A 19,625-nucleotide genomic window follows, 5' to 3' on the forward strand; every position below is an offset into this window, starting at 1 on the left:
AGCATCCTATGAAGCATGCACATGTCTCAAGCTCTAAGCAGCAGCTTGTTAATCCAAGCTAATTATTAAGTAGAAGTAGATCCAAAGAAATTCTACTACTGACATGCACATAACTTGATAAAACTTTCTTAATATTACAGTTATCAGAAGTCTGCTTTTTCCAGCACATGCTTCCTGGTTTACAGACAGTATGTATTACATTCTAAGATTCCAAGCATCAGCTTCACAACACAGCAGGATTTTCAGAAGAGTCACATGCATTACTCACATTTTTTACTGCATCGGCATATTTCTGCTCATTAAAATAGTCATAGAAAGTAGCCATGTAGGATTCCTTGAAATTGGCCTGAAATACAAAGTCAAAATCATGCATATTATAATCCAGTTTATACAGAAAATATTATTGTAAACAGCAGTAGGCCATGAAGCAAGCCACCGCAGATAAAAGGGTGGGTTTTTTTCTGGGCAGAGGTAAAATAAGCAAAGCACTACTTTCATGTTGTACAGCACACATTCAGTAGTACTGAATTTTTATTTCGAAAAGGTAGTAGAATGCATTTCAATGTTCAGTTACCACAGTTAATAATGCATTCTTCCAAAGGTTCAGACTTCTGCTTTGACTTTTAATCTTGGTCCTAAAAGAAGCTGACAAAACGTGTGAGAGAAGGAATTCTATTGTCTTGAAGGATTTGTGGTACAGATTAATCTCCAGTTGCCTGTGTGAATCCTAGCCAGACCACCAGTGACCCCAAATTATCACCAGATACAGCAGTGTGGTGCCTTAGGTACACAAGTTTTATTTCAATCAAACATCCAGTGCATGGGCATCTAGATCTAATCTCACCACTGACTGGCAGAAAACTGAACTGGTATTAAAAGACAAGCATAGCCCATCCCCTTACTGGGAGATTCTTCTCAGCTGAGCTTTAAAACATTGAGACAGTCTGTAAAGCCCGGCAGAGCTGCTATCATATATCAGAGGCAAGCAGAGAACTTCACGGGTTTTCCTGATCACAGTCTTTCTTCCAGAAGAAAGGAACGAAAAGACCTGGAACAGACTTCTAGGTTGGTCACACAATTTTGCTTTACCGAAATCTAGTTCGGATTAAGGCAGATTTAGTTCTCCTGTAAGCATGAGAGGCTTATAATCAAAGCAAACATAACCAATTTTGCATAAGCCTGGTGCAACTCAAGCATTTTAAAGGCTTAATTACAATCAGTAATAAAGATTTATAAAAAAAGCCCACAACCACTTTCCTAAATTAAGCCTTTAAATGAAAATGGCATACTTACAGATTTAGATTTTGATAGACTGCCTAAAGTTTGAATGGTTTTAGAGATAAGTGTCAAAGTTCGAGAAGTCTGCGGATCCTAGGAAAGAGAACAATATTATATAGACTAGCAATTTAAAATAATGAATAGAGTAAGGTAAACTAAATTTTTTCTTTAAAGTAACATAAAAGTAGGAAAGACCCAATAAAACACTACAGGAAAAAAAAAATTTAAAGGTTTTTGACTCTTAAGCCATCATGCTTCACAGCTACCCTACTGCTCTCCAGAGAACCAAGGGCAATCACTTGCAGAACGAAACCAGAGATTTCTATCTTGAAGACTGTCCGGATCCTCCCCACTCCCAATAAGAACAACTACTAAAAGTCTTGGATAGTTGCTTAACACCCAAAACATTTCTAGCGTTGCTGACAATCAATCCAGCATTAATGTCATGTGGCAAAAATGAAGCAGTGACCATCTTTTCCACAGCATCTTAGATCATCTGCCTTGTTTGTCCTTAAATTTCACTGTTCCTCCCACACACAGTCATTCAACATATGTTTATATCCAAGATAGACACAGCAGATCTTCTAACTAACAAAGGTACTCCTAAAGGCTATTAAAAGAATTGAAGAAAGAACCTTGATAGACAAGACTATGGTGACAAAACCATATACGTAGCTAGAAAAAAGCGATACAGTACTTACTGGATGGTGTGGTGTAAGCTGAAAGAGGTTGGGAGAAAGAATGGCAGGGGCAAAGAATCTCAGGAAAATAAAGCTGCTGACAGCTGTATACCTCACATCTAGGTCACCTATTAAAAAAAAAAAAAAAAGAAAAAAGACCTCTACTCAGCATTTCACCAAACCTTGTTAAAAACCTTCTGAAATTATTAAATGCCTTCAGAAAGCTAACTCAAGCATGTACTGAAAATGTATATATTTGCGAGTTACAGGATTAACTGATAATGCAGGATTTGGAACCAGAGATCAGCCAGCATAAACCAAGGAAATGTCAATGACAGCCTTTTAAAGAAGTGAATTCATAACACAGGCTACAAGGAGAACATCATTCACTTTTCTACCACACTGGGAATTTCATGCAAACATCTACTATTCCATCTATGCAAGTAAAGTATGATGAATAATTTACATGGTTTATGAAATGTTCAGCACAGAGGCCAGCTCTCAGTTATCTAGTTATAGCCCTGAGCACAAGTGCTGTACAGACTCTTAATATATCTATGCCAGTTGGCAGTTACAGGAAATAGAATTTTTTATTTTTTTTACATAAAATAAAGAGAATAACAGCACAGTCAATGGCTTTCTGCTTAAGCTTCTCTACTGTGAAGTAACTGTTCAAAAGCTGAACTTGTATTACTCGCTCTAAAACTTCCTTCTTGTAATATGCTTCCCTTCAAGAAAATATACAGGTTGCTTGTTTTGCTCAATTCCCGGTTTATATTGCCTGCTTATTCTCACAGATCCAAAACAACTTTTGGGAAAGTTGTTTTCAGGAAGAACTATCTCTTGACATACAGAAAAACTCGGCATCACACGGGCCTCCTCGGGCAATGAGCTTGCAATAACTCCAGTAACTTACAGACTGGCCTTTATTACAGGTAAAGTATGAGCAGAAAATGATTCAGCTGCATGGAGCCTTCAGAATGAGCCATTACAAAAACCTGAACATTTGAAAACCGAGTATGCTTTGCAAATATTGAAACCATAAATATATACAATCATAACACTCTTAAAATACTGTTTTCCTCTGAAAGATGTTTAAAGAAAACTCATACAATACATGTTCTTTATGGAATGAATAACCAAGGAAAAACCAGCATTAATACACACTCCAAATGGCGTTTTGGATATGCTACTGTTCAATTACTACATACATCATGGACTGTGCAGACTGCTAGACAACACCTACACTTAAAAGCTATTAGTGATGTAAAACAAAACACTATCTAGAAACTCACCTTGAAAACGTTTGGCAGCTGATTCTCTCAATGAAAAGAAAATATCACACATCACTGTAGGGCAGCTTACACCCGATTTTGTAATTACAGCAAAAATGCGATCAACATATTGTCTCAGATTCTCCTAAAAAATGCAATAATAACGACAAAATTAGTATAATTTTCTGCTGTGGAAAGTGGTACTATTCCTGGTTTTATTCACGGCCTGTGGCATAATAAAAGATTCTCACTTTCAACATGATATACTTGCAAAACAATCTCACACTATACTCTCTTTGGCAAATGCACAGATTCAAGTACAAGAGTAAAAATATTCCTATCAAAACCAAACATCAAGTGATACGGCTGTATGGCACAGCATTCCTTTTTGCAGCACCATTTTCTATGTCACCATTAGATCCACAGGCTAAGTTATCCTCATCCTCAGGGGTCGGGGGAGAGGTGATTAATATTATACATTATTATATTAAGCATAATGTAAAGCCGTTGTAAAATAATTACAACAGTTTGCGGTGTTAAGAAAGCTTTCAATGTATTCTAATGAATGACAAAATTATTTGCAATGTCAAACTGAGGACCTCAGTTAAACTTGATAGTGTAAACAGATATTGTATCTTCCAAATCTAATGCATACCCTGTTATTTTCCAGGTTTTCACCATCTTTTAATTTCACAGGATCAATTTCACAAGGTTTATGGCCCTGGCAGATCTAGAAAAAAAATACAGTGAACAATACATTAGTTTACCTTCAAGCAGAAAGAGTTTTGCAAAAAGCATAATTTGTTAAGTTTTTTGAGGTAGAAGGCAAAAGCCAACTTTATAAATCATATTTTCCTCTTTTGACAAAGCATCAAAGGTGAATTACGTTGCTGGTTTGGTTTTTTTTTTCCCAAAAAGTAGCACTAATTTGCTCTACTCTTTCCTTCAACTGAAATGAAGAGCCGTCCTTTAGATTCTCCCAAACAAGGCTGTTCAAGAAAAGTCCTATTTTGCTAAACCAGTAAACTTTGAAAGTATATCTGTATTCTTTAAAAACTTGCCATTTTCTTATGAAACATTAAAACAACAGCTAAAGAAACTGTCAAATCATTTAAAGGAAGTCTGTGGTCTGAAAGTAGTGCCCAATTACTGCACTAAAATACCCACACCCACCATTCTGGACTGGATAGATAATAAACCATTGTGACAATACATGCTTCACATTCACAGTTATCTAAAAACAATTTTATTCCTTTATACCCACTGGATTAAATGTATTACTTATAGCTTCCCAGCAACTTTCTGCTGTATATATTCTTTACTCATTTAAGTTATTACTTTACTTATTTCTCAAAACCAATAAATGTTAGGTTTTTTAAAACAGAATAATTTAGTGAAATAAATGGAAACTTTCCTTTTCTTTTCATACAATCCAACTATTTCCGAATTGTGTGACTCAGCTGTGGCTAAACTAACACACAGGACTTTAATGTAGAAACAGGCTCCTAAGCATTATTCCTACAAAGTCATCTTTAAATGGGAAGGAATAAACAGTATCCGTTCCCTGAAGGCCTTCTACAATGACATTTTATCAAATAATCAGTCTAAACTGCTCTTACCTCATCTATAATTGGCTTTAGTGTAACTTGCAGATAATGCATCCCTGCCAGTTTCATTGTCTCGTCAATGCACTTGGAAGTTAATGAGTTTCCTCTGAAAATGGTGTTTGGATCTCTGGAAGTGAACAATTTTCCGTAATTTAGTCTCTTTGTAATGAACTGCTAATATATGGAAATAAACGAAGCAGTGAAAGGTGACAAAAATCTGGGTTTGAATGCACAAGCAAAAACTCTCTTTGACACCAGCCTGCCATGAACTGCAGTCACATAGCATTTAGTGGCCTTCCACAAAAGCAGTAGTCACGGTAAATCCAGGACTACACGTTTTCTTCTTTGTGTTAGCACAGTCTGCTCAGTGTACCATCCAAACAGACAGCAACATGCAGGCTCAAATCAAAGAGGTTTACAATGTAAAAGGGGGGGGAAATGTGCCTGTTTTCACGTGCTATTGAACAGCATTGAGTAAGCGAAGGAGGCAGTGATTTTAGTCTCACAACAACACTGGACATCACACGTGACCTACTATCTTCTACAGAATAAGTACTTGTAAGCTGGGAGGGAGATGAAAACACGAGGTCCAATGACATAGCAATCTTTTTTAAGCGACTTACAGCACTGTCCTGTGATAACAGTGCAGATCCCAATTCAATCCTGAGTACTGTGTGGATAGCTGACGCCATGCAGACTCTCACGTTTTTCTGAAAAGCCACTTGCACAGAATTCTTCTTGTACTAGACATATGGCCACTGTAATTCCTTAAGCTTTAGCTAGCTGCACTATTGTGTGTACTTTTTCTTTTTAGTATTACTTGCATTTTGAGAATGCAAGTAATTCCATATTAATCTTGTACCTGCAATTCCCTGTATAGTAATTACCGTTATGCAGATAGGTACCTAATCAACAATGTCATCTACAACCCTTATGATCAAAACCTGTGCTTACTGACAGCAGATCAAACTTGGATATGAAGTTATTTGCTTGTTCTTGTACACACAAGAATGTCTTTTCTGTTGTTTATAGCTTACTACAGTTTTACCTGTTTACAAGCAGCGAATAACAGGATGAATTCCTTTGCTGGTTTTATCATTTTGTTTCACAAAAAAGTAAGCTCACTGCCTGTTACAAATGCCAGAAAGCCCTGAAAACAAACACCATCTTTGCTGTTTTATCACAGAAACATGACTGACTAGGGAGCAGCAAATTTCCTCACACTGCAGCAACCAACCTGTTTTATGCAACCTGCAACACAGAGAAAATACACCTGCCTACAGGAAGGAAAACACTCTATCCCTCTCTCTGAAAAAAGCCACCCCACACAAAGACTTTATTTTGTGCTGAGGAAGCTGTTACTTTGGAGTCAGTATCTGTCATTCCCTTCACTCCCAATTGTCTCTTCTACTGTCAGTCAAGAGCAAGACTACATAGCCACAAGGTTTGTGGCAACAATGTTCTTTAGGACCTGCCTGGCATGAATAATACATCTCACACTACTAAACTGCCAGGCCACCAATAAGTCAAAAAAGGGACTTTTAAGAAGTGACCGGGGGAAAAAAAAAATATGTTTTCTGCCATCCACTGCCAGATCCAATCCCATCTTTGTTCCTCAGCCCTCTAACTGGAAAGATTAGGCACACAGCTTGCCTTAAATATTCATGATTAGGAAGAAACTTGCTTTCTGTTTTGAACAAATTCAACAAACGCTTCTATTCAGCACTAGATGATTTATTAGCACACTATAAAGCTGAAATGATTTCATATGAACAGTTGAAGGTGATGCAGGATCAAATATAATTAAGACTGAGAAGACTGAAAATCCCTCCTTTCAGACCTTACAATAGTCTTGCAAGTGTATTCAACAAAACATGGGAATTCCTCCTAAAATTAAACTCGCCAGAACAGAGCAGTGAAATGCATTTATAAAGAACTCTGCCACTCAGCTGGCAGGAACAGGAACAACTCCACCACTGCCTTTTGAAATTACATATAATTCCAGAAATTGAGTGGAGGATCCCAACACTAGCCAATGCAGAGTAGGTATGTTTGATAGAAATTTCTTTTTTGGTACTTACTGAGTTCTCTTCACTTCAGCATTCGCAATGGCACTTATGAAAGGCACAATTCTGCCATAGTGTAAGAAAAGCCTGACAAGAGGTATGGCTGCTTCCTGTTTTTCTCTGCAAACTTCACCTAAAATGTGTGCAGCTGATGCTGAAACAGGCTGAACAGTGGAAACAAATAAAAACTTAGAGATCTTTCCAGAACATGCATCCTTTCTTTCTCTTCCCATTAGCTCCTTAATGCAGAACCCCACACAACAGTTGCAATGGCCAGTTACCCAAATATGCCTGCACATAACATGGGTGGGTGTTACGTTCCAGTTCTTGTTGGCTGTAAGTTCTGATCGCAAGAGGGCAGCAATTTAAAAACTATCACAGTTCAGTCCCCTGCCCCGGCCCTCCCCCCGTTTTATAATAGCTGTCTTTTCACTGAGTGTCACTGTTGCCCGGGAAGCAAGTGAAGAGGAAGAACTCAAACCCTTCTCAATTTCAAGCCACAGTAAGTACAGAACCCAGTGCTTGTACTGAAAAAATGAAAGCACTGTTACAAGTGCTAAAAGTACGTATAATGGCACACATGGTTCAACCCTTTGACGTTTCAGGAGGAATTCTTGATTTGGGTTTGGTTTTGGTTTTTTGAATTATGCAAGTAAACCTATTATTCCTCTCCAGTAAAGGAAAAAACAATTGATCAAACTGAAGTTTACTTTGCATTTTCACATGTAAAATTAGAAAGCCACGGAGAATAGGCTGCTGCCAAAACCACTGGTTCCTGGGTGTGCCTTCACCCACCATACTGCATGCAGATAAAGATCTTCTCTGCAAGGACTGAAAACAAGCACCAGGGATATGCAGAGCTTAACAAATCCCTCAAGTCTGAAAAGGAAGAAACTGAAGTCTCTGGTAATTACACAACCACTGTGCCAGCAAGATAGTGACAAATATTTAGAGACCCCTGTGAGGATGATCTGCAGGTAAACAACAATTAGGGCAAGCAAATTACCTCCACATCTGCAGATTTTAGCAGGATGTCTCTAAGTGGACTGTAATAGTCTGAGGAAAAAACATGGTCCTCTGTGTAAACCACGTTTAATCTTAAGGAACCAAGGTCATCAGGTTTCAATGACTTGTTACCATTATCTCTGGGCTGCAGGAAATACCTGATATGCAAAAAATAAGACAGAAAGTTTGTGATGAAACACAACATTATCTCAAGCTACACATAAACATATAATAAATGTACAGATACATGCAATACTTTATATATACATGTATTGAATTATTGAGAGTTCTGAATCAGGCTTTTAATTAAGTTTGCCAGTCTATTTTGCACCATCTGCAACATGGGAAGTTCTGATCATAAAGATTTATGTAGCTATGATTAAAAACCCACACACTAAAACTACAGCACTGCTGATGAACTGCAGTAAATATCATAAAGCCAACGTATTAAAACTCCCACATGCAATACAGAGGCAGACTGAAATCTCTAATCACATTATCAAAACTTCTTGTTCTTACATTTGCTAAGATTACTTTGGCTTGCTTACAAAAACAGATACAAATTAAATCCATTTAAACTTTATCACATAGCAGTAATTACTCTTAAGCCTTCAAGCAGACATATGTTTCTACTTATTCTCCAAAAGAAAAATGTCAAATACCATGCTTCGTAAGAACTAGACTGTCGGAGAAATTTCAAAGGGAGTCTCAGTTCTCCTAGAAACTCGTCTCCAAACTTCAAGTTACTAGCATTCCAAAGATCAACTCTGTAATAAAAACAAATAATTTAAAAAGGTTAATAATAAATAAAAAATTAAAACCAAATAATCCCAACCTTGTTTTCAATTTGTTTGTTTTTTCCCCTCAAGGCTGGGAGTTAAAAAGTCTTGAAACTGTACAACAGTGGTTTCCAAACAGTAAAGAGACAACCTTACCTTAGATTTCTGGATCCTTGCAACTTGCCTCCATGAAACATCAGTGGGGAAAATAAAAAATAAAATCACCTAAACTACCTTTCCCTAATCCGTACTGTTTCCATGGTCCATATTGGTAAAGATTCACGACTGCTTGGCTATCCCAGAAAATGGAAAAGTACAGGTAAAATGCATACCAGGGGAAAAAATGCAGAGATACTGAAGGACCCCATACTGTCAGTCCCAGTCTAATTTGGGATTACTAGCAGCTAAGCAGCAGCTTTACAGAGTTAGGCTGAACGCCTGCTCAGTCCCTCCCAGTGCTGCAGCTCCTGGGAAGATTCACCGTGTCAGGCCTACAAATTTCTTGCACCTAAACTACTCCTGTACAGGTACTCAAAACCTTAGGACAGCTCTACCACTCCATGTAATCTGTGTATTGACTGATGCCTACACAATTTCTGGCACTCAGTTCTTCATGTTTGGGAAGTTCTGGTATGTATTTCTAGATGATACGTTCTTCCTTTTCACATGCTCTTTAACATTAGGATGTAAACCAACTGCACTGAGATTCAAAGCAGAAGTACTAGTGTCTAACCTGGCATTTGTAGATAAACGCTACAACACCCATCTTGAAGCAAGGGTTTCAAACTCCAAGGTAGTTGTTTCTGTATATATTTTGAGGTTTCCCCCGAGAGGCATTTTTATTTTAAAACAAGCTCAGCTGAGAATTTTGCAGCTAAGTGATAGTCAGAACGCACCTTAAACCTTTGGGGGGGGGGGGGGAAGATATATAGGACACAGGTTTTCAAATAATAGGTTTTCAAATAATGAAGATTTTTAGAAGAGCAACTTGAATTTGGAGAAGGCGCAAAGCCATCCTACCATGGACATACGTACACAGCCTTCCTAGTCTCAAGCAAGTCACACTAGGCTTGTCAAGGAATGGATGTTGATAGTCCTGTTAAAGGTTTATCCTACCTTATGCAAGCGCAGAGGATGTCACTGTTAAGTCCTCTGAGCCTTGCAACAGTGTCTTATGCATCAAGTTTCATACACTAGATATACCATCAGATCACACTGCATGCCTGCTGGGTAAAGTTCTTCAAACTGATATTTTGACAGTATTTCTGCAGGGCAAGAATTCCCCAAAAGGAAAAAACTCTGAAAAGCCAGCCTCCTCTCTCCCTTACCAATATCTGGTTGGCTACTATCTTGCCAACTAATTCAGATAGCTAACAGCAGCTTCAGGAGGAGAAGAATCCTTTGAGAAATTTATTTATACATAGTCAAACTTACCATTTACCAAATATTTACAAGCAATTTTTTTTCTATTTTATCCAAATTCTTTCAAGATGCCCACTATCAATAACTCCTCCAAACATATGCAGCCAAAGGGTGTTCCCCAACAGCAACTTAAGTTACAGGAAAAAACAGTGCAAAGGACCTGTAGGAGAGGAACTAACTACCCAAGGTAGATCTCACACTACACAGTAAACAAAGCATGCATGCAAATTCTGAAATTATTGTTTTGTGCGCTTGGAGTACAAATCATAAGCAGAATTTTAAAAATCATAATACACAAACCTCAGGGACTAGAAGATTACCATTTCCTGAGCTTTTTAAAAGGCAAAGTTATGGCAAGTGTTATTCTGAAACCAGTCAGACTGTAGTCACAGAAAGAAAGAAACAGCAGAGAGGGGGAGGAGAAACAATGAATGCACCAGAACATCTGGTCCCTAAGTGTTGATATGCCCTGCCTGCAACTTCCTACACCCACTCAGAAAGAGAAACTTTCATAGCTTTAGAGAGAAACCATGAGAGACTAAGTCTCCTCTTTACCCTGTGGAATGGTATTTTTCTCAGGAGAGAAAAAGAAAACAAACCCCAAAACCCATAAATTGTATGATCCGTCCAGAGGGCACGGGGGCAATCTAACTGACTAAACTGACTGGAGGAAGTGAGCGGGGGTGGAAGGGGAACCTGAGATGGAAACAAAAACACTCTGTCCTATAGGGGACAAAACCTCTGCGCAGAGTTTGCCCAACCAAGACTAACACTTGATCTGCTTTTGTCTATTATTTAGAGTGCTTAATCTTTTCCCAACTATTTTGTAAGCCTCCTCACAAATTATTCAACTTTACCACACTGCGATGTGTTGGTTTTAAGGAATGAAAGACTTTGCTGAAGCTCAGTTCCACATACATTATCATTGCCGTCCAGAATTTGTTCAGAAACTATACTTGGGAAGTAAAATAACCGTATAATTTCATTTAGTCCAGCAGTACAAAATAAGCATCAACTAAAATATTAAGCAATGTGTAACCACTGCCCACCAACATCTATGGTCCCCTTTCAGATTGTTCACAAAACAATCACAGTATCCTAGCTTTCATTTAAAATCAGTTCACGGCTGGGCATTACGCGTACAAAGACTAGACTGGGACTCCACAGACACTGTTCAGTTGCCCATTCCATCACATACATTCCATGGGATATGGGACATGTTACTTCATACCTGCCTACACCATGCAAAGTTTTGCAGAAATCTAGTCTGGCCCTGGGACTAGGTCATCTGCTGTGCTGCAACACTGACACCACCACAGCAGACTAGCATTGAACCTGGGTCTTTGTTTTCCCTCCTACAAATTAGCCATGGGTTGCCCTTAAACCAGCTACCTTTGCTCTGCCTGATGCAGATGTTCTCAGGGAAACAGAGTACAGCTCACATCTCTCTCACATATGAATAGTTTTCCTTTCCTGTCTCACAGCGCCACGGCAAACACAAATTCATTAACAGTCTTGTAGTGCTGTGATACTACACTAACAGGCTATGTGAACCAGCAGTTGACCATCAAATTAGAACAGCCCTCATCCATTCATTCATAAACACAGATGCACCTTGCTTGCTGGGAATATTGTTCCCACTTCCTGGTCTCTCCTCCTTTCCTTACAGACCAGGGAATGTTTCGGGAGGTGAGTTCTCACTGCCTCTCTAATGGCAGAAAGAATCTGGGGAGGAAGGGGTTGCCACCATTCTCCCTCAACTTTTCTTCCTCCAAATCCTAGCATAAAGGAAAGGGAAATTTCTCACCACCTGATGCAGATACAGCAGTTTTCAGCTATAGTGCATCCAGATCACCAGATGGCTTACTTCAGTCTCTAAGTTTCAATGTATGTGATGGTATGACGCATGTGATACCTTTAGGTTTTGCACCTCCTTCTGTTTCCTATCCACTCCTTCTATTCATCTGTCCCTACAGACACTGTTGACAGACCTCAGCAGGTTTCCGAAAGTACTCTGTGGGTGGCAGGGGGTGAGGTTGGTTTGTTTTTGAAATCAGAGTTGCTTCTTTCCTGTGCAATGGATTTCATATTTATCATACCCAGTCTTGCAAGAAGAGGTTAAAGTCTGGCAGGCAAAAGAGAAGAGAAACTACTCTGCTGCAGAAAAACTCTGAGTTCAAGAGTTTCCTTTCAGGGAAGAAGGACCTTATATGGGTTGCTAAAATTAAGTGATAAAATAAAACACACTAACTGAGAGCATCACAGAGTTTCTGGGCAAACTTGGGAAACTGAGGTGGGGAGGAAAGGGGAGCCCAGACATAAAAGGCTGCACTTAATGACAAACGCACATTAGTATACACACAGTGTATATAGGATACGAAGGAAAATAATAAGGACCTCTCCCACAGCAGAACCATCATATGTAGTCAGACACGATCTACAGAACAGTGGAGGTAAATGAACACACCAATATAATGACAAAGACTCATTCTGATTTATGAACAGTAAAACCATGCTTGCCACTTTGAACACTGAGTCTACTACAAAGTTACACAACTTTGGAAGACAGCTTGCTAGTACAAAGTGTTTTGTATTACCTAATCTCCATTTTGTCAACTTCATCAACATCTTCAATATCAAAATGAGATTTCTTGTTGTAGCTACTGGGTCTTGTAACCTAATAAAAAGGAGGAAACTTTTAACAACTTGATCTGATACAAAAGCATTCCAATGTACAAAGCTGTGGAAGATCACAGCCTTTTACTATTAGCAGTGACTTCAGCCCTGATTCTGAAAACATTCATGCATGTGAATAAACATGTCGATTAAACAGATTCCTGACTATACAAAAGTGGTGGTTACACAATCATACACAAGAGTAACTACATACTCCATATTTTCTTTCAGAGAAAGGACATCTTTAATATTACTACAGTACTTTCAGTTTACATTAACAAGAAAAAAATCATGGAAAGGAGTATCACTTTTATAATCCATCTAGGGAAATAAAAGGGCAATTAATAATTGGGTTTTAAATACAGCTGTACAACAGATGCCCTGAGGCACCCTGAAGCAGGGGGTGGGGAACCAAAACCACCCTTAAGAACATTTTACAGTGGATCCAATTAAAATTGGCATGTTCTGCCTGTCTTGATATCCTGCCCATGCCCATACAAAAAATACTAAGCAGATCAATTGTCCAAGAGATGCTATCCTATGTTACACATATCAAAACACAGAACCAGGGGCACAGTTCACCAGTCATATTTACAAGACTGATAAATAGCAAGGCATGGACAGAAAATAATGGGAAGATAGCTGTAAGTGTGAAGCATTACAGCAAAAAAAGGTTTTGTACAAACATTTCTTAAAATTTATTTTCTAGCATGATTTTAAAAATACTTTGATGGTTTTATTTTTGTACAGTGTATCAGAAACTTGAGAAAAAGGTTACCCCACCCAGCTGAAACCACATCAGGAACTGATCAAATGCAAGTATGTATGATGTGTGGGTTCAGCTCTTGGTTGCACACAGAAGCTGAACTTTACTGTAGGTTTATATATGCTTGTGGCTTAATACTTCCCACTCACAGAAACTGGCTTTTATTGTAAACTTGACTTCTCGGTTGTATATTGTACGTCAGATGCAGATGGTACAAACAAGGGAGGCGAAGATAACAGCTGCACAAGTGGAGAGGAATCAGAAAAGAATCTTCTAATATGGGATAAAGAGCCTTCTGTGTTTGTGTATGTCTAAGGCAGGCACCATTTTCAAGGCAACACATAAAACTAACAGGTACTAGCAGCACTGGAGACAAAACCCTCCAGACTAACTGAATCAAATGCACCTGTAAGCCTAAGAGCATGGCAGGTTTAAATACAGCCCACAACTTCTGTAGCTCAACACAAATTTTCTCACTCTACCCTTGCAACAGTCTTCAGTGTGGCTTCAAGAAATTAAGCTACATAACTGAAAACATTTTCTACTACCGTTGTGAAGCTAATGGTGTAATTTTTAATAAGGAAGCAAACTTTTAAGTATTTTATTATATGTAACACAAGTTATTGAAATTATAGCATAGGTGTAACTTATGACACATACCTTTTAAGTAACACTTTCCTGAGAAGTTTTGCTGGAGTTTGCATGCACGAGGTCTCTCTGTTCACCTGTATGACTGCTTAGTGTGCAGATTAATACAGCTCAAGAGTGGTATTCCTAAAAAGATGGCTTATGAAGTCCATCCATTCCAAGGATGGAACTGTAGATGAGGGAGCTCCCAGTCCACAGTGCTGAACAGCTGCCACATACCATTTTACAAAAAAGTGGGCACAACTCTGCTGTGCTGTCCCTTTCTTTAGGCAAAGCTGGCAAGCCGTTTATCAGCTGCTCATTATTTTTCAGCACATGCCAGTTTGCAAACAGGTCCCCAGCATTACCATCTTCAGCTCCCATAAGGTGGCCGTTTCCCTGTAGCTGCATACAGAACTCCAAGCCCCCACACCACACTGCAGCTGGAATGGTGGTGAAAATGGCTCCTAACCATTCAGGTACAAGTTTCCCTCATAGCATCCCTTAAATAAGCCCTTAGATCTCCCAAACCAATGATAAACTATTCTCCATTTCGAAAATTAAATCTGTGATTTTTTTGTTGTAGAAAGGAAAGCACCCATTCACTGCCTTTTACAGATCAGCTTCTTCCTTGGAGGCATGGCCAATCGCTGTGCTAGCAGAGTGCAGGAAAGCTGATGAAGCTGTTTGGAAGCAGTAAGTGACATTGCTGTCAACAGCATGAATCTGCAGCTCCACAGGAGTAAGAGCAGTCTGTCAGCATGCACCAGCCACAGGTCTGCCCATGTCTCATTAGTGAATGTATCTCCCAGTCATAAAAGTTCTACTGAACCTTGCTCCTTGGAGGCATTTGGCCTGATATGTACTAACTACTCTCAGAATGACATAAATCTGTGATGGCTCTGTCTGCACCAAGGGTATGTTTATGTTTCAGAGTTCTGGCTGATTCAGATATTTCCCAAGCTCTACTCTTAACCACACAGAAAACATTGTGCTCTGAGTTAGCATAACAACTGGGGCATGGGCTTGAGTGCAGGTTTTGCTTCCGCTGAGATACTTGCATGCAACCCACCTCTCATCATAAAGGCAAGCTAAGCAAGCCTCCAGCCCCCTCCACGATTCCAGCTGGAAGATGCTTTCTATTTCTCTCCTTCAACTCCCAGCATGGCACCACCTGGCAAGTTCAGTGTTTAAATAACAAATGTTTGCTATTTCTGCAGTACACAGAAGGCTAAGAAATCAGACAGGTGAAGTTTTACGGTTTACAGTCTGAATTCCTGGATTACATTCTCATTAAAAAGCTCTCACTGACAGATACCTCCAGAACTGACTATGTTAAAAATAAGGAAGCCCATTTTAGTTTATTTACATACAGCATCACTCTTGTGTCACTGCCAAAGGCTGCAGCTCTGGGTCAGGTAATGGACTGAAATCCTGGGCAGCCCTGAGTAAACACACTGACACCTTGATGCAGTTTCACCATTCAGTACCATGGGATCTCTCCCTCACCAACGATGGCCATGCAGCACCTCCACAGAGTCTCATGGAGTCAGGCAAGGAGGCTCAAAGGCTCACTACTACATAAAGTTAACACTGCAAGGAAGTTATATCCTAGGAAGAGACATGCTGGGTTAGCAGAGGAAAGATTACCTTAGCTATCCTGGCCAAACCTCAGGGTTTCCACCCCTTTGGGCAGTGAGAAAGTGCTCCTGCCAGTAAAGAACTTGCAACATCTGTTCCTCAAAATCCAAATATATGACATAAACAAGAGCACATTTCTGTTGATATGAGAGACTTTAGATTAGTTGGTACAACTATCAGCTTCTAGGCAAAGAGACGGTCATTTGTAGAAGAAGGTGGAAGACAGCAATAAGCCCTGCACTGGCACTGCCAAGAACGGTATGTGCACTTCAGATCCGCACCGTGCAACAGCACTTGTATGGCTCCTCTCTAGCCAGCTCTCCTTCCAGATGTGGCTGCCTGTGCCCCTGAACTGATTCAAGAAACCACACCCCAGGTGCCACCCCTATGCCAGCAACAATTTCTAATGCAAATGTGACCCGAATGATGCAAGCTGTACGAGTAGAAAGGGCTTTTTGATGATATGCCAACTGCACTGTACTACTCTGGCTTTTCATCAACTCTTGTTATGCCAGATACGATCTTGAGGTGTCTCTTGAAATAGAACAGTTAAGCATAGACTGGGACTAAGAGAAAAAGAAAAGAGAAAGATACACATACTTCAGAAGGCAGAATGAAAAGTTTCAAGAGGTATCCAAATTGTGAACACATGCACATATGTGTATGGACACACCACAATTACAGCTAGTCTTGCCAGAAGGAACCAAAATAAGCACCTTCATAAAAGTTATACTTTGTCTTAACTGGACTTGTTGAAAATGCTCTGTATTAAATAAAGCTGTAGAGCTTTCACCCACTTGGAGGAAAGGCACTGGTGTTGCAGCAGACTGGCAGACAGCCAGAATATCCAGTTTTAAGTGTATTTTTCCTCTACAGTTTTCAGTATTCCTAGGAGATAACCTTCCTCCCATTGACTGGGAAGACAGGGTGGAGCAGCTATGAAAACACAGGCTAAAAAAAAAGAACAATTTTGGGTTGGTTTTTGGTTTTTTTTTTAAATCCCATTTTTAACTGTCCTTTTTCAAACCTCTTCTGGGGTGAGTTGAGATGAAGCATAAAGCCTGTTGCCCAAAAGAGCCCACCTTGAAGCTTCTCCTACAGAGCACCTGAGCTGAAGCAATATAGTGCTCCTTCAGCAGACAGCTAGTCTGATCCTGGGTACTTCTTCCCCCTGTACCATGCTTGAAACAGTCTTCAAAGACGACAACTGGCACAACATGGAGCAGGATGCTGTGCCAACAATCTACAGTATAGTATTTCAGCTTATCACCCGTTCCTTTGAAATACCAACCTCAAAATAAAACACTTCATCAAAATGTGGATTGTTGGTCTTCTTTTTAACTTTAGTCTTTTTGGCTTCTGATCTGAATTAAGGAAAGAAAAAAAAAGAAAAGGTAAGAAACAACGTTAGCAGAAGTGTGATCCTAGAACAGAGCCACTGAAGAACAAATAGTCATTCACTTGATTTATCTGTGTGGCTCCAGCATAGCAAGGCATACACACTCGCACACATTTAAGACAAGGACCCTCTGCGTGCCTACGTCTCTGAAGTGGCAGTAATCACAGTTTGTTATCCTCTCTTAAACACAAGTCCTTGAACCCTGATTCTGTCTCCTGCTTGATCCAGCAGAACCTTCTATCTGTACAAAGCAACTGGCAAGAACAGGGCTCCAAGCGGCAGCATTTGGAGGATGGTCTCAGTCTTGATGTGACTCAAAAATCTCTCATACCCTAAATGCACAGGAGGAGACAGGAAGACTAACATAGCTATTTCTGTGTTTTATATTTTATAATCCTGGCCTGAGGAATCAATGAATGCTTTTCAGTGGTGTTAAATGATCAAAAAGACCAGAATGATTTCCTCAGTAAGAATATTTTTATTGCTCTATTACCACCCTTTTCCATGCAGCCCCAACAGCACCTAGTTAGTGTTACGTTGGTGAATTACAATGAGCAGTACTAAGCACAAGTCTCTTCATCTGTACTGCTCTGTAGGACACAAGACATGGCAGCCCTCCTTCAAACCACCCACTGGGCAAATAGGCCTGACAAAGTTCAGCGCTGCCCATTCATCCTCTACGGCCAGTGCCATCTGCCTGTGCCTACCTTTTAGAATGCAGACATCTAACTGCTTGGTATTGGGCTAGAGCCAACCAAGGCACTTCTCAGAGGCCAGCCAACAAGCTGTTTGATGATTTTCAAATGTTACGAGCCTATGCTTGATTTGTTCTTGTTACCTACAAGTGAAAAGCTCAGTGTTGTCCTGTGTCACCAATCTTCCCCTACAGCTCTGCAGGCATAGATAAAACAGACACAGATGGAGAGGTGCATCAGCCATGTGGAAAACTGACCTACTAATCCTTTCATCCCAGAATCTATCCCTCATTTCTCATGCAGCAAAGCTGCTTAGATAGCTTGTAACCGCTTATATTAACCCGACAACTCTATGTATTCTTTTACAGAGGTCAAGTAAAGCTGGGTCTAATTCCCAGTGCTGCTACGGGCTTCCTCTGTGACCTGAACCGGCCAGTCCACCAAGTATACAATGTTTTCCCATCTGTAACACAGGCATAGAAACATTTTGGTTGGGAGGTCTGCTGGCTGTGTAAGTACAAATCACACAATAAACAGCAGCACATTTGTTAAAATGTTTATGCTTGGCATTGCATAAACGCAGCAGAATAAAGCAGCTTTCCTACTCTAAAAAGAGAGGCATTGAAAAATTCAGTGAGGAGAATGATGTACACATTAAGAACATCCCACTATTCCTAGGAGGAGCTGAGAGATAAGAGAGACTAATCGCCTCCAGAACATAGGGCAGATTGCCTATCCTGTCTCATCAGTCACACTTGCCAATCAACCTCTTTACTGATAAGCCCATCTGGGAGGGGACTGGGAAGCAGGATGTAGAACGGGAGGCGATTAAGGCAAGCACAATTATTGGGCAATTACAGAGCAGTGGATGGGAATAAGCTGCATGCTGCTTGCTGGAGATAGAAGGCAAGCCTTCTCCCCCCATCAAAAAACAGACAGGAGTAGGATGAGACTGTGCTCCTTATTCTGAAGCAAAATACATTATCAGTTGTCGTATACTATCCAGACTGGGGGGTGGAGGGAAGCAGACAAAGGTAAGTTTGGACATTCAAGAATACAAGGGTTAGTCAAAAAAAATCTTACAGTTTCAGTAATAGCCACTCAGTACTATCTGAAACGAGGCTTAAAACATCGAAGTGTACAACTCAAATACACAGCTCACTAACGGCGATAAGGCAGAACATGTCTAGACAAAGATGAACAGTAACAACCAGTCTCAGAGACTCCTCTGCATGCAAGATAAGTATTTGTCAAGAATACATCCTTACAATATTTCCAATAAATTGTTGTAAAACATTATGAATAAGTCATGCTACTAAATCTGATTCTTTGAGGTCACAGCGGAGCTGTTTTGTTTCTAACATGGCACAGACATAAAAGATGAATCTAGATAAGCAGAAACAAAACAGTGACCTCCAACAGCACAGGAAATTTTTCTAAGAGAACCGGAGCATTTAATCCCAAATTTAAACTGAAGAGTATTATGCAGAATCTCATTACTAAAACCTCATTCCAAATTTTATCCATGGTGTAATGTCCACATATATGAAATTACAGGACTAAGCCACCTAGGGCTTTCAATGTACACATTAAATTGCCACACCTTGAGAGTGAAAAGACTAAATATTCACATACAAACGTGCGTACTCTGCAAGATGTTGATGTATTCAGCTTTCTCTTTTGCCACTGCCCAAAATCAGGCAATAAATT

The 19,625-nt window shown here is 39.7% G+C and overlaps 1 protein-coding gene across 4 annotated transcripts in view; it reads right to left on the reverse strand.

Annotated features, from left to right (window-relative positions):
• The window catches only part of RASA3 (RAS p21 protein activator 3), a 134,717-nt gene that overhangs the window by 14,700 nt on the left and 100,392 nt on the right, over positions 1-19,625 (reverse strand). For all 4 annotated transcript variants that reach the window (XR_005102601.1, XR_005102602.1, XM_037377159.1 and 1 more), the window contains exons 7-17: positions 17,113-17,185; positions 12,709-12,788; positions 8,573-8,677; positions 7,912-8,068; positions 6,921-7,069; positions 4,852-4,966; positions 3,888-3,962; positions 3,254-3,377; positions 1,980-2,086; positions 1,294-1,371; positions 269-346 (exon numbers count right to left, since the gene is read on the reverse strand). Coding sequence is in view for 2 of the 4 variants with exons in the window: in XM_037377159.1 (XP_037233056.1) it covers positions 269-346; positions 1,294-1,371; positions 1,980-2,086; positions 3,254-3,377; positions 3,888-3,962; positions 4,852-4,966; positions 6,921-7,069; positions 7,912-8,068; positions 8,573-8,677; positions 12,709-12,788; positions 17,113-17,185 (1,141 nt within the window). In the remaining 2 variants the exon portion in view is untranslated. The remainder of the gene's footprint in view (positions 1-268; positions 347-1,293; positions 1,372-1,979; positions 2,087-3,253; positions 3,378-3,887; positions 3,963-4,851; positions 4,967-6,920; positions 7,070-7,911; positions 8,069-8,572; positions 8,678-12,708; positions 12,789-17,112; positions 17,186-19,625) is intronic.

This window comes from Falco rusticolus, chromosome 2 (assembly GCF_015220075.1).
Source record: "Falco rusticolus isolate bFalRus1 chromosome 2, bFalRus1.pri, whole genome shotgun sequence".
Lineage (NCBI taxonomy): Eukaryota > Metazoa > Chordata > Aves > Falconiformes > Falconidae > Falco > Falco rusticolus.